The 17,159-nt window shown below is 37.0% G+C and overlaps 2 protein-coding genes across 7 annotated transcripts; one reads left to right on the plus strand and one right to left on the minus strand.

Annotated features, from left to right (window-relative positions):
• Positions 1 to 72: 72 nt before the first annotated feature.
• On the minus strand, positions 73 to 8,091 carry LOC139979533 (major facilitator superfamily domain-containing protein 6-like). Of its 6 annotated transcripts, none has more exons than XM_071990447.1 (5): positions 6,992 to 8,091; positions 5,433 to 5,610; positions 4,552 to 4,635; positions 2,901 to 3,953; positions 73 to 1,991 (listed from the first exon to the last, which is right to left on the minus strand). In XM_071990447.1, the coding sequence occupies exons 2-5, from the start codon at positions 5,509 to 5,511 to the stop codon at positions 1,810 to 1,812; spliced, it is 1,398 nt and encodes a 465-aa protein (XP_071846548.1). In that variant the 5' UTR covers positions 5,512 to 5,610; positions 6,992 to 8,091; the 3' UTR covers positions 73 to 1,809. The 6 variants fall into 6 exon arrangements, with proteins under 6 accessions (XP_071846548.1, XP_071846547.1, XP_071846549.1 ...); XM_071990446.1 differs by lacking the exon at positions 6,992 to 8,091 and adding an exon at positions 6,466 to 6,577; XM_071990448.1 differs by lacking the exon at positions 6,992 to 8,091 and adding an exon at positions 6,489 to 6,533.
• Positions 6,567 to 16,103, plus strand: LOC139979534 (multifunctional protein ADE2-like). The gene is made up of 8 exons (XM_071990449.1): positions 6,567 to 6,735; positions 8,470 to 8,658; positions 9,307 to 9,485; positions 10,264 to 10,468; positions 10,927 to 11,096; positions 12,120 to 12,297; positions 12,918 to 13,076; positions 13,465 to 16,103. Exons 1-8 carry the CDS (start codon positions 6,705 to 6,707, stop codon positions 13,623 to 13,625), a joined length of 1,272 nt encoding a protein of 423 aa, XP_071846550.1. The 5' UTR covers positions 6,567 to 6,704; the 3' UTR covers positions 13,626 to 16,103.
• The last annotated feature ends 1,056 nt before the right edge of the window (positions 16,104 to 17,159 follow it).

Below are 17,159 nucleotides of genomic sequence, written 5' to 3' on the forward strand. Positions count from 1 at the left end.
GCCACTCCCCTTTTAGGAGCGAACTTCCTTTTAAGTCATTGAATCATCAGTGAGTACATCATGGACAACATCAAAATTTAAAAAATATAATTTTATTGAAAATCATTAATATGACATAAATCTGTTTTGTTTTTAAGAGAGCTTAACAGTAAGCTGGCTAGCAATTAATGTGTCTCCAAATCTGATACAAGTTCTTTTATTTTATAGCTTATTACCTTAAAGGCATTGAAGACTCGCCCCAAACCGCGTGCGGCCATCTGAAAAAGTTAACTTTCTGTTGCATGCAAGTGACGTTTTGTTTGTGTCGCTACAAAATGCAGACAGTAATGAAACGTGATACCTTAATTGTTATCTTTAGCTGGACTTGAGATGTCCATCGCTGTATCGATTGTATACTGTGCTGTGGGTATTGACCGCAGCTGTATGTACTGACTGTACACTAGTGTCTAATTACCGACTGTAGCAAGCTCTGTGTGTATTTCTGGGATTGATGGTGGTGTCTAACACTTCTGTTACACCTCATTCGAAACTAGGTCAATTTACCGGCATTAGACGTCTCTTTTTGCACAAGTCTTCACACCCTTTAATATAAGAAATTTAACCATGGTTTACAAATTTAGACCATTGTTGACTTCCAATGATCAGCAAGGTTCGATCAAGCACTAATGTGGCCCAACATAACAAATATGAAATTCACCCAAGATATAGACCTATTTCTGACATTGGTTTCATAGACTGATTAATAATTAACCTGAATTTGGCCTAGCTTTCAACTGACACCAGTAGCATTACCACTTGTATGTACACACAGGCAGATTAGATCACTGTACAACAAGTACAAAGTTCACCCAAGCTTTAGTTTGGAATTATTTTAAGTTGCGTCCTAAGTAGCTGTCGGGGGTAACTATAACACAACTCACGACTCCATGAGGAGAACACGTGTCTGCTTTACTTGGTGTCTACTTGTATTCTAAAGTATAACTCAACGTGCCGATGGGAATGCAATGAGGTGATGTATGATTGTTCAAATTTCAACATGAATATTCATAAATGTAGTTGAAATATTTAAATCACCGCAATTTGTATACAAGCCTTTTAGAAATTAAAGGTTTGCTGTATAGACCCAGTTATAGCACGCTATCATGGAAAAGTTTCTTTTGATTACATAATATTTGCCTTGGTCGTATAATGACCTCCTTTTACCAATTAGTCTGCAACGCCTGCCACATATTTTATCTTGTATGAGGGTCTTTGTGTGAACGCTGTGTAATTAACTACACTGTAGACATAAACATATTTCCACACAGTGTTCACACAAAGAGCCTAATGGTGCTAAGAAGCTATGCAGGCTGATTGTAAAGCCTGGATTTACGACCGTGGCAGGCTGATTACGTAATCACAAAACTTTCCTAGCTATCATGGCGTGCTATAATTGGAGCCAATAAAACTGATCTTTAAGCAGTTATGGCCTCATCACTTTAAAAGTTGTCTATTATGTTGAGTTCTTGTACTCTCTATGGGCCAGATACCGAGCAAGCAATTCAACCACCATCTATGCCATGTTTGAGTTACTCTGTTGACAAGCAAGGGAATCACACAAATGCACACTCAAAGATTATTGCACTTTTAGTTTTTATCTCAAAATTTCAACTTACTATCTCGAAATGTCCAGTTTTATCGCTAAATTTTGCCAAACAATCTCATTTGTTTTTACATAGAAACATACTCCTGCCCCTCCTCCGCCTACCCCCCCCCCCCATCCTTGCTACTATAAGCCTCTGCTCCATATGAAACCAGCAAACAGGGTTCTTAAATTTCATCGTAGGATGTCGGTGTCCTTCGTCTGCTCCTGGCCCTGACAGCTTCGATTAAAGTATAGAAGATTAAAAGTACAGTTGTGCCTGCACAAAGATATCCACAATCCCAGAATAAAGTTCTGGCACCATAGGTATTGTATATGTAACCCCCGACAATGCTTCCAATCGAACGACCTGTGTAGTAAGAACAAAAAAAAAACAAAGTTTTCTACTTGAGAGGCAAAATGGCAACCACTTAGACAAGTCTACAGGCTGATGCTACGTGCCACTTGGATTGACTCCCCGTAAACTCACGGCCACTTTTCGATATAGGTCTGTGTGATTGGCCTTCTTAAAACAATCTCTAATATGTGGCCTACGTACACCATATAAGAGCTCAAAACACAGCTCTGGGAATCAGATTTTTAAGTACATGCAGGCATAAATTTCACCTGGACCAGGGTTGGATGGAGAGCCTCGATAAAAAATTAGGTGAGGAAATGCTTCCTGAATCACAGTAGACTGACCTCACTATTCAAGCCAAGAGATTTAAAACATATCAAAGCATGTTAGGTGATGTAACTCGGTGAAATGCAGTGTATTGATTCAGATTGGATCACAAGTGTAGTGTAAACCAACAACATTCTTAATTCCCTTGTACAGTAGCAATCGTTTCTTTATATTAGACTAGCTCATTTAGCACCAAAACATAGAGAGGTTAGAGAATATATATCAAACCATATATATCAGGTTGAATTTCATAACAAGGCAGAATGTACTTTAGAGTATGTGTGTGAGTGGGGAGCGGGGGAGTGGGGGGGTTGTGGGGGGTGGAGCAGGAAAAAAAAGAGGGAGAACAAATACACTAGAATTTTTATAGGGGGTTCTGCAATAGATATATACGTTTATCACTGATTTACAACCTTATCCATTTTTTTTTGTGGCATCAATATCTTCATAACGAATGTAAAGCACATATATTGTCATCAATGCTTTTCCTTCTCCATATCGGTGTAAAATTGAAATGATTTGCTGAAAACTTGAGTTCCCCAACTCTTACAACAAGTCCGAGTCATTTTTGGTAATCTTTGGTAATGTACTTACCAGCCCCCATACTAACAGCGGACACGAGGTTCTGGACAGTTGCTCCCATTCCTGGTGGAGCGACTTTGTTGGCAAAAGATGTCATGGCTGGCCACATGGCACCAAAGCAGATGCCGTGTAAGAGTTCTATAGGCAAAATCAGCCATGGGTTCCTCAAGATGGCATAGAGGAAAAAACGTAGAGTGTAGCAAGCCAGCGCCATAGCGAAGACCGTCTCCTCTCCGGTCCACTTAATGATTCTACCTGCGGCGAACATGAAAGGGATCTCGGACAAACATGTGAAGGTTAGAGTCAGCCCCATGACCAGGCTCGGTGCGTTAAGATCATTCAGAAATAAAAACTGAAATGTATTTATGACTCCCAGGGAGAGTCCACCAACTCCTGCCACTGTGAAAAATACGATAACTTTGAGACTCTTGAAAAGCTTCCAAATGCCTCCAGATATAGACTCTGGTTGAGTGTGTTTTGGGAACCTCATGAGCGAGACGGGAATCACCGCAGGTATCATGAGGGCTAAAAATATGATATATGCTGGCAGAAATCTATTTCCATCGGGAACGTACTTGATGTAAGTGTCCATTGCCAGTCCTGTGATAGCGGCAAATGATCCCCACCCCGCAGCGCCCCACAATCTTTGTCTGCCATAGTCTGTGTCAGGGAAGTCCTTCAATAATAGCATCACATTAGAATCTACGGTTGGTGTCACATGGGCTAGAAATAATATCGACACAATGGCAAGGGTCATAACCACAGAAAAGGTAATATAAGTGCTATCCCAGCTGGAGGGTGCCTGCGTGGTCCATGATGTATCGTTACCGGGGCTGTGAACAGATGTCGGAGTAAAATACGTCGCAAATGTTGCTGATCCGCCGATTACTATGCCCGTGATGACCAATTTGCGATGGATGCCAAACCTATCTGCAACAGCTCCCCACAAAGGACATGCAATAATGGTACCTACTGGCTGCACTGTTCTGACTATACCGATCTGGAAGCTGCTTAGTCCCAGCTGTTCCATATAGACTGGGACGAATGGAAGGAAGGTGACCATACCTATAAGTGAGAGGAATTCCAAATTATGCACTCTAAGTGTAAGTGTATGTGAAAGGTTTACCTATATTCAGAAAACAACAAACAATTCAATTATGTATATACTGTAGGATGATTTGAGACCAAATATATCAATTTTAGGTAAATGTTATATAACACCTTCAAAATTACTATGTTTTTTTTTACCTTCGAGATCAATGCAAGTTTCCCTTCTTTTTGATATATTTACAAAGATTTATTGTTGACCTCTACAGGAACTTGCACTTTTGCCATAAAAGAACAGGCTAGCTTCATCTACTAAATATGGGATATCCATATTCTAAATTATGACATGTTTACAAGGTGTTTCCTTAGCTTGACTTCTACTGACCTTGGTTGGATGTTATCTTACCTTAAAAGGGCAAACTTCATCTAATCAATGTTGGGCATTCACATATCATATATGATACCAATCCAAGTTTCCCTTCTTGAGATATCATACACACAGGCAGGTGTAACAGACACATATATAGCATACACACACACATACATACTCATAGTAATATGTGACAGACAAAATCCAACAGATAAAAGAAAAACAAAAATGCAAAGAAAAACTTACTTCCCATAAACAGAAAATAGAAGAGTTTAGCTGGTAAGAAAGTCTTGTTGAGATTGAAAAATCCATCCCTTTTCAGTTCTTTTGCTGAAATATTAACATGAGAAAAGTCAAAGCATATATGTTTTCCAATGAATGGTCAACGTATCAAAGCTGGAAGGTTAAAATTAAGTTGTCATATGACTATTCCTGATGCACTCCATATTGTCTAATCTGCATATACTTGAGAACATAAATGATCTACTGCAATCAATTGTCTTTATCTACAGCTTGCTTTTGTAGTTGATGGACATTTCCTCACTTAATCTTTGCTGTTGGGCAGTGAGATATATAATCAAGTGCATTTTAGTCATTGGTCCGGAATGTGGAAAGGCTGGCATATGACTGCCTTTACTGGAATAGCATGTAGAAAGTATGCAGGCCTCAAAATTCAGGCTATTTATACCAGTGTTTCGCTGTTTACCAGTAGAAAATATCAAGGCACTTGCATTTTTGTGCCAAAAGACATTTAGAAAATAAACACATGATAAGACGGTTAACAATCATGAAGCAAAGCATCGCTGTGATTTCAATAGCATAACATAAATGATGTCCTGTATTACGTTATTATCAGCAAGTATTAATAGACTGCTCTGATAAGCTACAGTAATTGATTCGTGTTGTAATGCAGGAAACTTGAGAACTTGATTTTAGCTAGTATATTTTTTATGAACTGGCATTTTCTAATTTTAGGAAAATGTGAGTGATTAGATTCATTACATGCTGCACATTTTCTGCCACTGAAATATATCCCTAATACTGCCAACTGTAGCAAATGAAATACTCAGTATTCATGTGCCAGTGTTTAGTAGATATCAAACACCATTCATTTAAAAATATCTTACCTTTATCAATTGCAAACTGAACTTTGTAACTACTGTATACTGCACCAAGGGCAACTGAAGTTCCATACGCAGCTGTCATAGTACTTATAGGCTCCTTCTCGGATTAAACACATGACATACAACCTTAGAAATTACCTTGCAGTCAGAAACTTCAAGGAATCCTTGGCAACAACTAAATCTGTAAAGATTGAAATAACAATCATGGAGTAATTTAAATTATTTGTTTAATAAACATAAAGCAGTGTACGTATTGAGAATCAATTTGATTTGCAAATCTAGCTGTAAGCGACTATTTCTGATTTGATATCTCTAGTCTATTCCTGTAAAATTCCCCTACAGGTAAAATAAACAGAATGCACTTTTGTTTTAATCCTTGTGACTTGTTTTATTTTGAGTAAATCAAATTAGATGGTTGTAATATGGAATTTATAATCTTTGACTGATCTTTTGCTTAGTAATGTAATTTTGTTTTGGTCTGTGTTTTGACTATTATTAATATTAGGCCTAATTAGCATGTTTTGTCTTTTGATTTTCTTTATTCATGCTTTGGGGTGTATTCATTTCTAGTCTTATTATGTAAAAGCACTATTGGGTGCAATAAATATGAATGAATTTGCAAATGATTAGCCTATATTGAATTTCTATGCATTGACTAGCCTTACAGTAACACTTGCCTTGGATTTGGCCTGGGGGTAGGTATAGTTAGGCCTAATTTAGGTCAGGAAAGGGCTTATCGAATTTAGGGAAATAGGCTAGGCCCTAGCCAGGGACTAGCATTAACACTAGTAGTATAGTAACAGTAACAGTAAGTTGCTCCAATCCCCTTCAACAATGCTGGCTCCCATGTGAATAGTACAGTCAGCATAGTCTAGGATATGCCTAGTTGGTTCATTTACATGTTGGTAATTAATTTAAATACCCCATTCAGAAACTGTATTCATTACGAAATCAAAATTATGCAAAGAATTTCTCAGACAAGAAGGTTAGTTTATCGGAAGACCGTATTGAACTTTTGACCGACAAGTTTACGAACATGCGCACGATTTCCCGCCATACCAAATTTGTTTACAAATGATAACCACAGAACACAGTGCAGTACAGTGTTATTTTTCAGTTATAACCTAAGACCTTTGCCATGTGGTTCAAAAGACCTGTGTGAAAAGACCTGGGTAGATCTAGCCATACAAGCGTTCCAGTGTTGTTGGAAACGTAAGATTAGAAACCCAACGTACATCTACACTTGCAAGAGAAAGGTTGGCTCTAGATTTCATCATGACAAGTCCGAAGAAGATGAAAATGGATGGTAACTCAAATTAAGAAGGAGTTATGTTAAGGCTAACATTGAACAATAGCATAATCATTAACTTGCGTTACTCATACTACTTAGGCTATGCTACCGTACTTAGTAATATAGAAGGCTGCAATGCAGGTTATGATTTTTACTGATACTCTTTGTAGCCTAAGCCTAATCAAAATCTCAGTGAAACAAGGAGACATTGGCTTAGGACTGTGTCTTACTTTTTAAGGCTTGGCCTATGCCCAGATAGTACTAGCACTACCTAACTTGGGCTATCCTCCCCACCGAAATGGATTGTTGAAGTCTGCTCCTTTGTTACTGTAGGCTACACAGTGTTAGACATGATATGGTCTATACTGAGGTATATTTAGACTATAAATTAATTCCCTACTTATGCCTAGGCTTGGTCAACATGCAAGGGTGCCCTAATATTAGTAATAGGCTAAGTACTTAAAGTTTTGATCAGGTAAATAAGCACAAATGAATCAGTTAAATCAACGATTGGGTAAGGAAGTAAGAGCGCCATGATTGTAAAGCTAATGATCAGGTAAGAAGTTATGTGCAACACTTTAATTGACCGACAATCGTGTAAATAAGCACCCTTATTTTACAGACAACTGGGTAAATAAACAGTGCATTGCTTATGTAAACGATGATTAGGTAAATATAAGCACCAACTGGTGCATCACTTATTAAACCAATCATGCTGGGTAAAGAAGTAATGCTGAACAAAGATTATTTTTTAGAATGTTAAAAATGATATATTGTATTTGATGCTAGAGTGCCATTGTTGAACAGATCTGAAAGGGTAAATTGAAAAAAATTAAAAAGGGTAAACAAAACTGCTAAGCAGCAATTGGGTGAATAGATCCCACCAAAAAGATATAACCTGTAACAGCGAAATTTCAATAAAAATGTGTCGATAGGAAAGAAAGTACATTCGGGGCTAGAATTTCATTGGCTTTGCTTTTATTGGTTATCCTACTGATGGTTCATCCTAGCTCTAGGATATCATACTTGCCATTGAGTATCAGCAACTATTTGGCAATATTTGTGTTAGCTTAGCAATATCTATCCCACCTCTCAAGCCAAGCCCAACACAAGCTAGGTCCTGTTACTACTTTTGAGAGAAATTACTATGAAATATGTTAAGTTTTCTGTTATCCTTGAGAAACATTTTGAAAGGGGTCGTTGAAAGTTAATGTGATGTTACTCACCTCAGTTGGAAGATTACATTGAACACCCTTGAAGTAGCTTAGGCCACCGTTTACTTATCACTAGCCTATATACAGATGCATTTGTCCTTTCACATAGTCTATTGGAGTTAAGACATGACTGGCCCAACCTCTAATATAACTGTTAAGGATGCGATGCAGGTCCATTGCCTGTTGGTTTAATACTGTCAGCTCTTACACTGAAATATAAGTTATGAAAGTAATTTTTATTTAATTAATTAATTATATAATATATTAAAGAACATTTGGAAGAATGTTAATCTATTAATATGAGTACTTATTCTTTATTTCAGTTATCTAATTCAAAAGGAAGGAATGTTAGGAAGTGGTCATATTTGGGTCTCATCTCATTTCTTTAGGATATTACACAATACACCTGTATGTTTCTACATGTATTGTTCCTGTACCTGTTTCATGCAATTCAACATGAACATCAAATTATGCATGATAAACTTGTTGTTAATCACAAACTCTCTGTTTCTTTGTATTTGTTTATATTTATTAGATGTTCCTGGAGAACAGATTCAGGAGGGGAAGACCAAGATCATCTACGAACATTCGGAGAATACTGTCTACGTTCTCTCGAAAGATCGAATTTCAGCGAATAATGCTCAGCGGGTGAACGATCTAGAAGGCAAGGCTGCCATTTCAACAGCCACAACCTGCAAAGTGTTTGAGTTTCTGGAGCAAACTGGTAAAGAATAGATGTTTTCTTGTTTCAAGTCCCCTTACACAGAGCCTCTGAATGGAGAAAGATGTTTGATGGATCCCTGATACTTTCGGATGAGTTTTGAGGCAACTTGTAATCCTGGAAACAAAAAAGAACTTGTCTCTCACATGTCATAAGTTAGGGAAATTACACCCTTTTGCTCAATTGTATCATCCCCTTGATGTACTGTGCACCTAATGGACCTTTGATGTAAAGTAGCTCTAGTGATTCACAGTGGGCCTATTACTTCCATCATACACCCCCCCCCTATCACCCACCCCTTTGTTTGATGTTCACTAGGCCTAAATAGGCCATCATTGCAATACTTTATATCGTAGCCCAAAATCAGTCCATTCTTAAAAACATTTCATCTATTTCTTTCCTAGTAAAAAATATTAGCTAAAGAAGCATGCTAGGCATATATTTGGCTAGGAAATGTTTTTAGACTATCAGCAGTTAGTTTTGACTATATATTATTGGAAATGACAAGAAGTCTGTCTCAAGATGATCTGCTTTGGTTTTTTGTTACGCCGCCGTTGGCCGAGAAGAACTTTCCTCGAAGAATTGGGGCACAACTTCTTGCCAGCACCAACCTTACAACAACTTTGTTCCACTTTGCTTTTGCTTTTGTAGGACTGAAGACTGCCTTTGTTCGAAGGGTTAACGACTTGGCCTTTATTGCTGAGAAATGCACCATGGTACCTATCGAGTGGGTCACTCGTAGGATTGCAACAGGGTCTTTCCTGAAGAGACACGAAGGGGTGCAAGAAGGGCATCGGTTCTCACCGCCAAAATTAGAGTTATTCTTCAAGGTGACTGAAGCTTTAAATTGTCATTTTATAGGAATATATCCAGTGGGAAAAGTTTGCAATTTCCTATTTATAAAGAAAAGAAAAACAGTGTTAAAAAATCCATAAAAATTCATTCACGTCAATCTAGCATTCTACACATTTATATATTCACTTCTCTGGTAACATTGTCTAAGTAACTCCTCATCAACTCTAAAGCCCAACAGAGCATTTGATGTGAGAATTTGTGGCAGATGTATATAGAAGTTTCAGCTAGTGAAGAGACAGTTGCATTCAAGCATTTTTCGTTCTTTAATTGCTTTAGATGTTTGCACTATGTTGGCATGTAATTATGCAATGGAAACTAGAAATACAGAATTTTATGATAATAGTCGTAAGTTGCTAATAACTTTATTTGATAATGCACAACTCCACAGTAAAATGGATTAATAATGCCAGTACAAGGAAATGGTGTGATGCAAAAGGGTGGGGGGGGGGGACAAGTATCAAACAAAAAAATAAACAGAAGAAAAAGAATAGAATGGTAACAGTGAAATATCAAGGAAACAACACAGTCAAATACTGAAAGCAAATTTAAATAGATTTAAACAAAGTTTTAATAGTAGATGTACAAAAGAATAGAAAAGAAAAAAACTGCAACCAATTTGAGACACTGTACTTATTCCACTGTAGTAGACTATACAGATATTACAATGATACAAAAAAACTATGTATTTTCGTAAGAGATGTTACGTCATCCCAACGTCAACGATTTCCATCCTTCTTTCATTGATACAAAAAGGATGACGCAGCTGGTGATCCCCAGTGGTCCGAGGAACAGCTCATCGCCAAGAAGCTCGAGTGTAACGGGGTGGTGATTGGTGTTCACGAGGTAGCCGTCATGAGCAGGGCTACGGTATTAATCTTTGAGGTTCTCGAGAAGGCATGGGCATCGTTGGATTGTAGCCTGGTGGACATGAAGATTGAGTTTGGAGTTAACACTAAAGGTAATTTAATTATCAACACAGCCTGTTACTTCTGCCATTTAATGGACAAAAAGATTCCATTTGAAGTTGGTTTATCATAGACTCCCCCCATAGATTGCCTCTGGAGTCCTGGCAATTGTAAATGCTAATTTACTGTTCCATCAATTCATCGAAAGGAATGAGAACTGGAATGCAATTTTCAAGTTTCTTCAAACTAACGAAGGCTGACTACTTCATTATCGTCAAATGTATTTTTTGCATCGTATTTTCTTTGGGATAAAATAAGTACTAGAGGATGCAATGATGTAGAACTATATTTACATTGTTGCTGTAGAATTTCCAACGAAACCAAAAGGAAAAATGAAACAAACATTTCGTAACGAAAGTCACAATTGTAGAAATATGGTAATTGAGGTTTGGTTTGAAATGTCAGGAATAGTTGTTCATTAAATTTAATGATGATGAATCTTTTACTTCAGGTGAAATCGTGTTAGCTGATGTCATCGACAGTGACTCTTGGCGTCTTTGGCCAGCAGGTGATAAGAGGCTGATGAAGGACAAGCAGGTGTATCGAAATTTAAAAGTCGTTACCGACGAGGCCCTTCAGCAGGTCAAACGGAACTTTCAGTGGGTCGCTGACAAGTTGGATGTAAGTAGTTTGAGCTAGGCTGATTCACCAGGTTCACCCATGCCTCCAACATCAGTGTGTTGTATAATATAACGATGTTATAAACTTCATTACATCAGTGTGTTTGTAATATAATGATGCCACAATTTCATTGCATCAGTATGTTTGTAGTATCGCAATATTAGCAACTTAATAGCACCAGCATATTTGTTATATAATATTGGCACATAGTACATGTTTCTTTATAACTTACCAATAATACAAAGTTTCATCTGTATATTACAAACATATATATTTTAATTATGTTCAGTTGTTTGGGTTTGTCGTTCAGTTTGTTTGCCTACTTAGTCCGAGCCTACCACTTATTAATTTAGTGCTGAGAGAGTTTAGAGTACAACTCAGTGTTTCATACTGAGTAATGTATCGCATTTTACTGATTCAGTTATCAACTAATCTTGTCACAGATTTTGTCTGACTCGCCTTGTCAGTCTGATAACTGGGTCACAGCCTCTAATTTTATACCAGGGGACTTTAAAACTGGTCAGATTTGATGCCTTACACCTTAGAATACCGGACTATAAACAAATGGAGCTTTACGCTGTAGACTATGAAGTAGAGCTTTACACTGTAGCCTATGTACAGTGAAGTTTTACACTGTAGCCTATGTACAGTGAAGCTTTACACTGTAGCCTATGTACAGTGAAGATTTACACTGTAGCCTATGTACAGTGAAGCTTTACACAAAGTTTACACTGTAGCCTATCAACAGAGGAGCTTGACACTGGAAGGCATATAAACGTAGATTTCATCCAGCCACTCACCACATCCCCATTTACCCTAAACCCACTGTTGGATTATATTAATATCCAAAATATGGGTAACTCCAGCTGAAATTCCAGCTTGAATCCGGTGTCCGACTGGATCTGAATGCTAAATAGGGTGCATTCTCCCCCCCCCCCCCCCACCAAATTTTACAGTCACTACTGATTTTGGTAAAATTGTTTCAAAGGTTTCTACAAATGTTATGTCTTGATGTCTCTCCAGCTAATTATTCCCAAGCCAACCGGTATGGCGGTAGTGTTCATGGGATCGGAGAGCGATTTGAAGCATTGTCAGCAGATTAAAGAGGCCTGCACTAATCTGGGATTCCCTTGTGACCTGAGGATTTCATCAGCTCACAAAGGAACAGAAGAAACAATGGAAATCCTTGCACATTATGAAGGTAAAATAACAGCAATCAAATAGTTGGACTTTATTTGTAATGAAACCTCTCCCACCAGGCTAATTTTCATGATAAATCAAAAATTATATGCTTAGTTTGTTGAATTACTCTAGCAGCAGGTGTGAAAAACCTCTTTTTCAGTTGATCTAGTTCATCGTAATTTATAATTTCATATACACTATCGATTTGCAAAGGTAGGAATAAAAATCAATTTTAAAAGTCAACTTTAAAAGAATTTTAAGAAATTTTAATAGAAATTAAAAATATTAGAAATAAAAAAAATATAAAAAAAATTAAAGAATTTTAAAAGTCATAAATAGGTAACAAAACTGTTTATTAGAGTGATATGTAAAATAGTGCCCTGAAGGGGGGGGGGGGGGGGTGTGGAGGGGAATGTTATTTCCTTCCAAAAAAGAAAGGTAGATGGTGCTGTAATGCCATCATTGATAATATCAGTGTTTTTGTTATGCAGGTATGATTATCATGTGGATGAATTAAGCACATTAAAAAAAAAGCATTCAGTATGATATAACACTTAAAACTGATTACAAGTTTGACAAAATTTCTTTAGGGATGTTAAGAGATCATGTCTTAACCCTGTGATTTCTACATTTCTCCAGGTCTGGGCATTCCTCTGGTGTTTATTGCAGTCGCTGGTAGAAGCAACGGTCTTGGGCCTGTACTCTCTGGCAACACCACGTTCCCCGTCATCAACTGTCCACCCCTCAAGGCTGATTGGGGCTCACAGGATATTTGGTCATCCCTGCGTTTACCCTCAGGTATGCAATATTAGGGCAACCTGATTTGAGTAAGATATTTACTTTTTCCAATTTTGTTGTCTCGGCCATCTAAATAATAATGGTGATTTATAATGCGCACATATCCACCCGGAAGGGTGCTTGAGGTGTTACAGAATTAGCATTTGTAAGAAATAAATATGTCTTATAAAGACCTGTAGTTAAAAATTGGCATTGGAATACAGACCTTGTTTGTGGCTGCAAACAGCTGTACGTCTCCGACCCAACAGGTTCTGCTAGTTTAAAGAAAAGTATCTAAATAGTCTAAATATGTAATTGTGTAGTGTTTGATTGTCTCCCTCTTTTGATCGAAATGTGCCTATCAATCGTTTTCACACTAACATACAATACTGACATCTCCATTCCACAGGTCTTGGCTGTTCGTTGGTGATGTCTCCAGAAGCCGCTGCCCTGAATGCCGCGCAAATTCTGGGACTCTACGATCACCTTATATGGAGTCGATTGAGAGTCAAGCAGTACAACACCTGGCTGGGTCTCAAACAGGCTGACCGTAGGCTCCAAACTTCTTGAATTTATTAATGATCGCGAAGGTAATCAGGGTATTGAAATTACACTTTCTTTCAGGTGGATGAACGTGGATTAAATGTCTTTTTTTATCTTTTTTTCTTTCTTTTTGTTAATTAAAGAAGTACACGATTAACGGTCGAGAGGAACAAAAGTGATATGTCGTCAAGTTATCTTTAATGAATTGGCCTGATATAGGTCATCCTTGGGGTGTTGCGTGAAGTATGTAGACTGTGCAAACAAACTAGGTAGTTCAGTCACTTTGATTAATGAGCCTGTTTAAAGGGCAATTTCTAACAAAGAAACAAAAAACTAAAAATGACATCGGAATGTAACCTGCTGTATAATAGTTGTTTGTAATGGTCTGTGAAATGCCAGAGTAAGTTTTGTGCCTTCAATGGAGATTTTCATATCTGGTTTCTTATTTAGAAGATGCGTTTTTTTGTTTTGGTAACAAGGTATTGTAAGTACATTTTTTTGGTGACCAGTTTTGTTGCTTTTAGCATATTTTGGGAATTAGTATGAGTTCTGTTTAAAATTTCTATTGGCTGAAAACTAATTTTGATATTTTTCTTTGAGAAACTTTCTTTCTTTAAGCAGTTGAAGTTAGTGAACACAGTAGAACATGTCTCCAGGTTCACAGTTAGTGTTTTGTAGATGTTAAAGTAGTTTCAAATTATTCCATCTTCCTCTTCTTCACCCTATTTATTGGGAGCAAACAATATATTTTACAGTCCAAAAATGTATACCTAGTAGCCTGAAATTGTTTTTTGTATTTCCTGATATTTTATCTATTCTCTGTCATCTTTACAATGAGTCTGAACCTATCTTTTATTGCTTCACTCACATTTATACCCCAGTGGTATCAACTATCTATTCTGCTTATTCACATTCCTTACCAGTTGTATTTCTTACATCTTTGTTGTTTGTTCTGTTACTTCACATTTGGGGTCAACAGAGGTCAAAGTCTGATAACATTGTAAACATGATAACTCAAGAAGTACATCTTTCTTGAACGTCACACTTGAGTATGTAGATCCAGCTTGGTGAGTACAAGAACCCTATTGAAATTGGTAGAGGTCAAAGGTCACATGAGGTCAACAGGTGTCAAAGTCTGGAAACCTTTTAAGCATGATAACTTTAAAATTAATTCTGCAATAACTCTGTGCATTCTCCAATGCTATGATTTGCTTTTGGTGAACATAGTTTGGTCAAATTCAGTTTAGTTTTGTGTAGGGGCTCCATCGGTCTTCAACAAAACATACAGTCATCCATGAAATGAAATCTGCATCAGAGAGAGTTCATTGTCTTGTTTACATGCACTTAAACCTCTTATCAGTTTTCACCCTCAGAGCTTCATGGACACAACAGATTATCTCAAATGGTTGAAAATTGGATCAAGGGGTCAATAGGTTAAAGAGGTTATCTCAAATGGTCTCAAAATTGACAAAATTTTCTCTGTGATTTATACTAGGTGATTTTTGCCTAGCAGTAGGTTGTGAAAATATTTCACAGTGTATGAACAATGTCATGTAACTCTCCTTCATATATAACTTCATCATGACAATTATTAAGGGATTTCCTAGCTCAAAATTGGTAAAAGAAAATGTCCTTTTATTCATACATCTATTTGTCTATATTTCACATAGGAAGACTTCTTTCTGGATATTGAAACATTTTGGAATAAGAATTCTATACTATAAAGTCCTTATCAGTGAATGATCTGGTTCATACCCACAAGGGAGTGCTTTTAAAAAGAGTTGAAAATATCTGATCTTTTCTGGTTTTCTCACTTAATTCTTGAACAAATTTAACTCTTTTGCTCCATATTAGTCAGATAGTGATTCTGAATTGTGAGCACTTTGTATGGCAAGGAATCACAGATCCAACTGGCTTTCTGGTTAGTTTTTGTGAACTGTCACAAATTCTGTCAATTTTTAATTTGCTTCTGTATGCTTGAATTTTCCTACAGAGTTGAGATCCCCAGACAATGATGGGTTGGTTTGGTTGATAAAGCTTTGAAAATAGTTCATTCATAAAGACATTGCAGTTGAAATTGAGTATTTGAGTATGTTTAATGTATAATTATTTGTTGAGATGGAGTATAGATTGTTAAAATGTCCATCCATATGCAGTGTTCAAGAAGTGTCTGTTTCATGCTTCTGTAACCAATACATAAATTGCATGCAGTCAATGCATGATACAAATATGTTACTTTAAAATCTGGAAACTTAAAAGAGTAATAATTTACCAATATGAAAGTATACTTTGATTGCACAAGTTTTTGGTGGAAATGTATGTTAAAATTTCAATAGTTTCTTATGCACAATTCTTGTCTTATCTGAGTTTTGCATCATCAACAGTCCAATTTATGAAGAATATATGATGAAGGTAACTACAGCAAATTGAACAATCAATCAGTTTCTCTTCTTTGAATCAGTGAGATCTTGTAAAATGTTAATAAATGGTGAGAAGGAAGCACCATCCATCTTCTCGTGTAATTTTTCACTTGTGTGGCTTCTCTGTATAGTGCTTTGGTTTAGGAACAAGTTTATCAACCATTTCTCTAAAATTCTGTCCCTCACACAAAATAATACATTCTATACAAATACCCCACCCACCTCCCTGAATAATTGTTTAACAGTTCAGAGTTTGAAAACATAACATAAAACTTGAGCAACTTTGTAATATATGTAAGTGCTGGAATTTCATACAAAGTGCAGTAAAAGTTCCATAAATTTCAGGGGGTGAGGAAGGGGCATTAGTTGAAAGACAGAAAGAAAGAAGGGAATGTGGGGTTTCAGGGCATTTGTAGTTTCAGGAGGATGTGGAGTTTCAAGGTATAAGATCAAAAGTGCAATAAATAATAATGTTTAAATAATTTTCTCAGACTACAAGACAGGCCTGGCAATTTTCATTATGGAGCCATGAATGTTTTTGTCTGGTGGAAAGAGGGTTTAGGGCAAGCTAAGGTAACTTTGCTATTTTCACTCAGACTGAAATTAAAAGTGGATATCAATAGACCAGTTTTTGTGTGTACCATCAATTTTATAAACCAGTCGCATTTGCCCTATCTCTCACTTTCTTTAAATGTTAAAGGGTTGAGGATCCACTAGGAAATTGGGGGGGGGGTTGCAACTGAGAGGCTGTAGTACCCCCGTCCTCCCTGGTGCTTGCACGGCTTTTCCATGTCTGCGCTACAATATCTGCGCTGCACTACGATGTCTACCCTATCTTTTAATGTGAGAGTTTTTACCTGTCACAGTCAAAGCAATATGAAGGTATTATATTTCTATTGGACAAAGCGGTTTGAGATATACTCGAATGACTTGCAACTTGACTAAGTTTATGACAGTGCATCCACATCTGGAAGATAAATATTACAACAACAAATGTAAAACACATTAAAGCAGTGTCTTTAAACGTCAACATCGTTAAAAGGCACATTAAACAATGACAGTATTCAGACATCTACTTATACATCAATTACGTATATTTCGATTTATTCCGAAAAGTAAAAAATTGGATACCGGCTGCGAC

Source organism: Apostichopus japonicus, chromosome 14 (assembly GCF_037975245.1).
Source record: "Apostichopus japonicus isolate 1M-3 chromosome 14, ASM3797524v1, whole genome shotgun sequence".
In the NCBI taxonomy this organism is placed as follows: Eukaryota; Metazoa; Echinodermata; class Holothuroidea; order Aspidochirotida; family Stichopodidae; genus Apostichopus; species Apostichopus japonicus.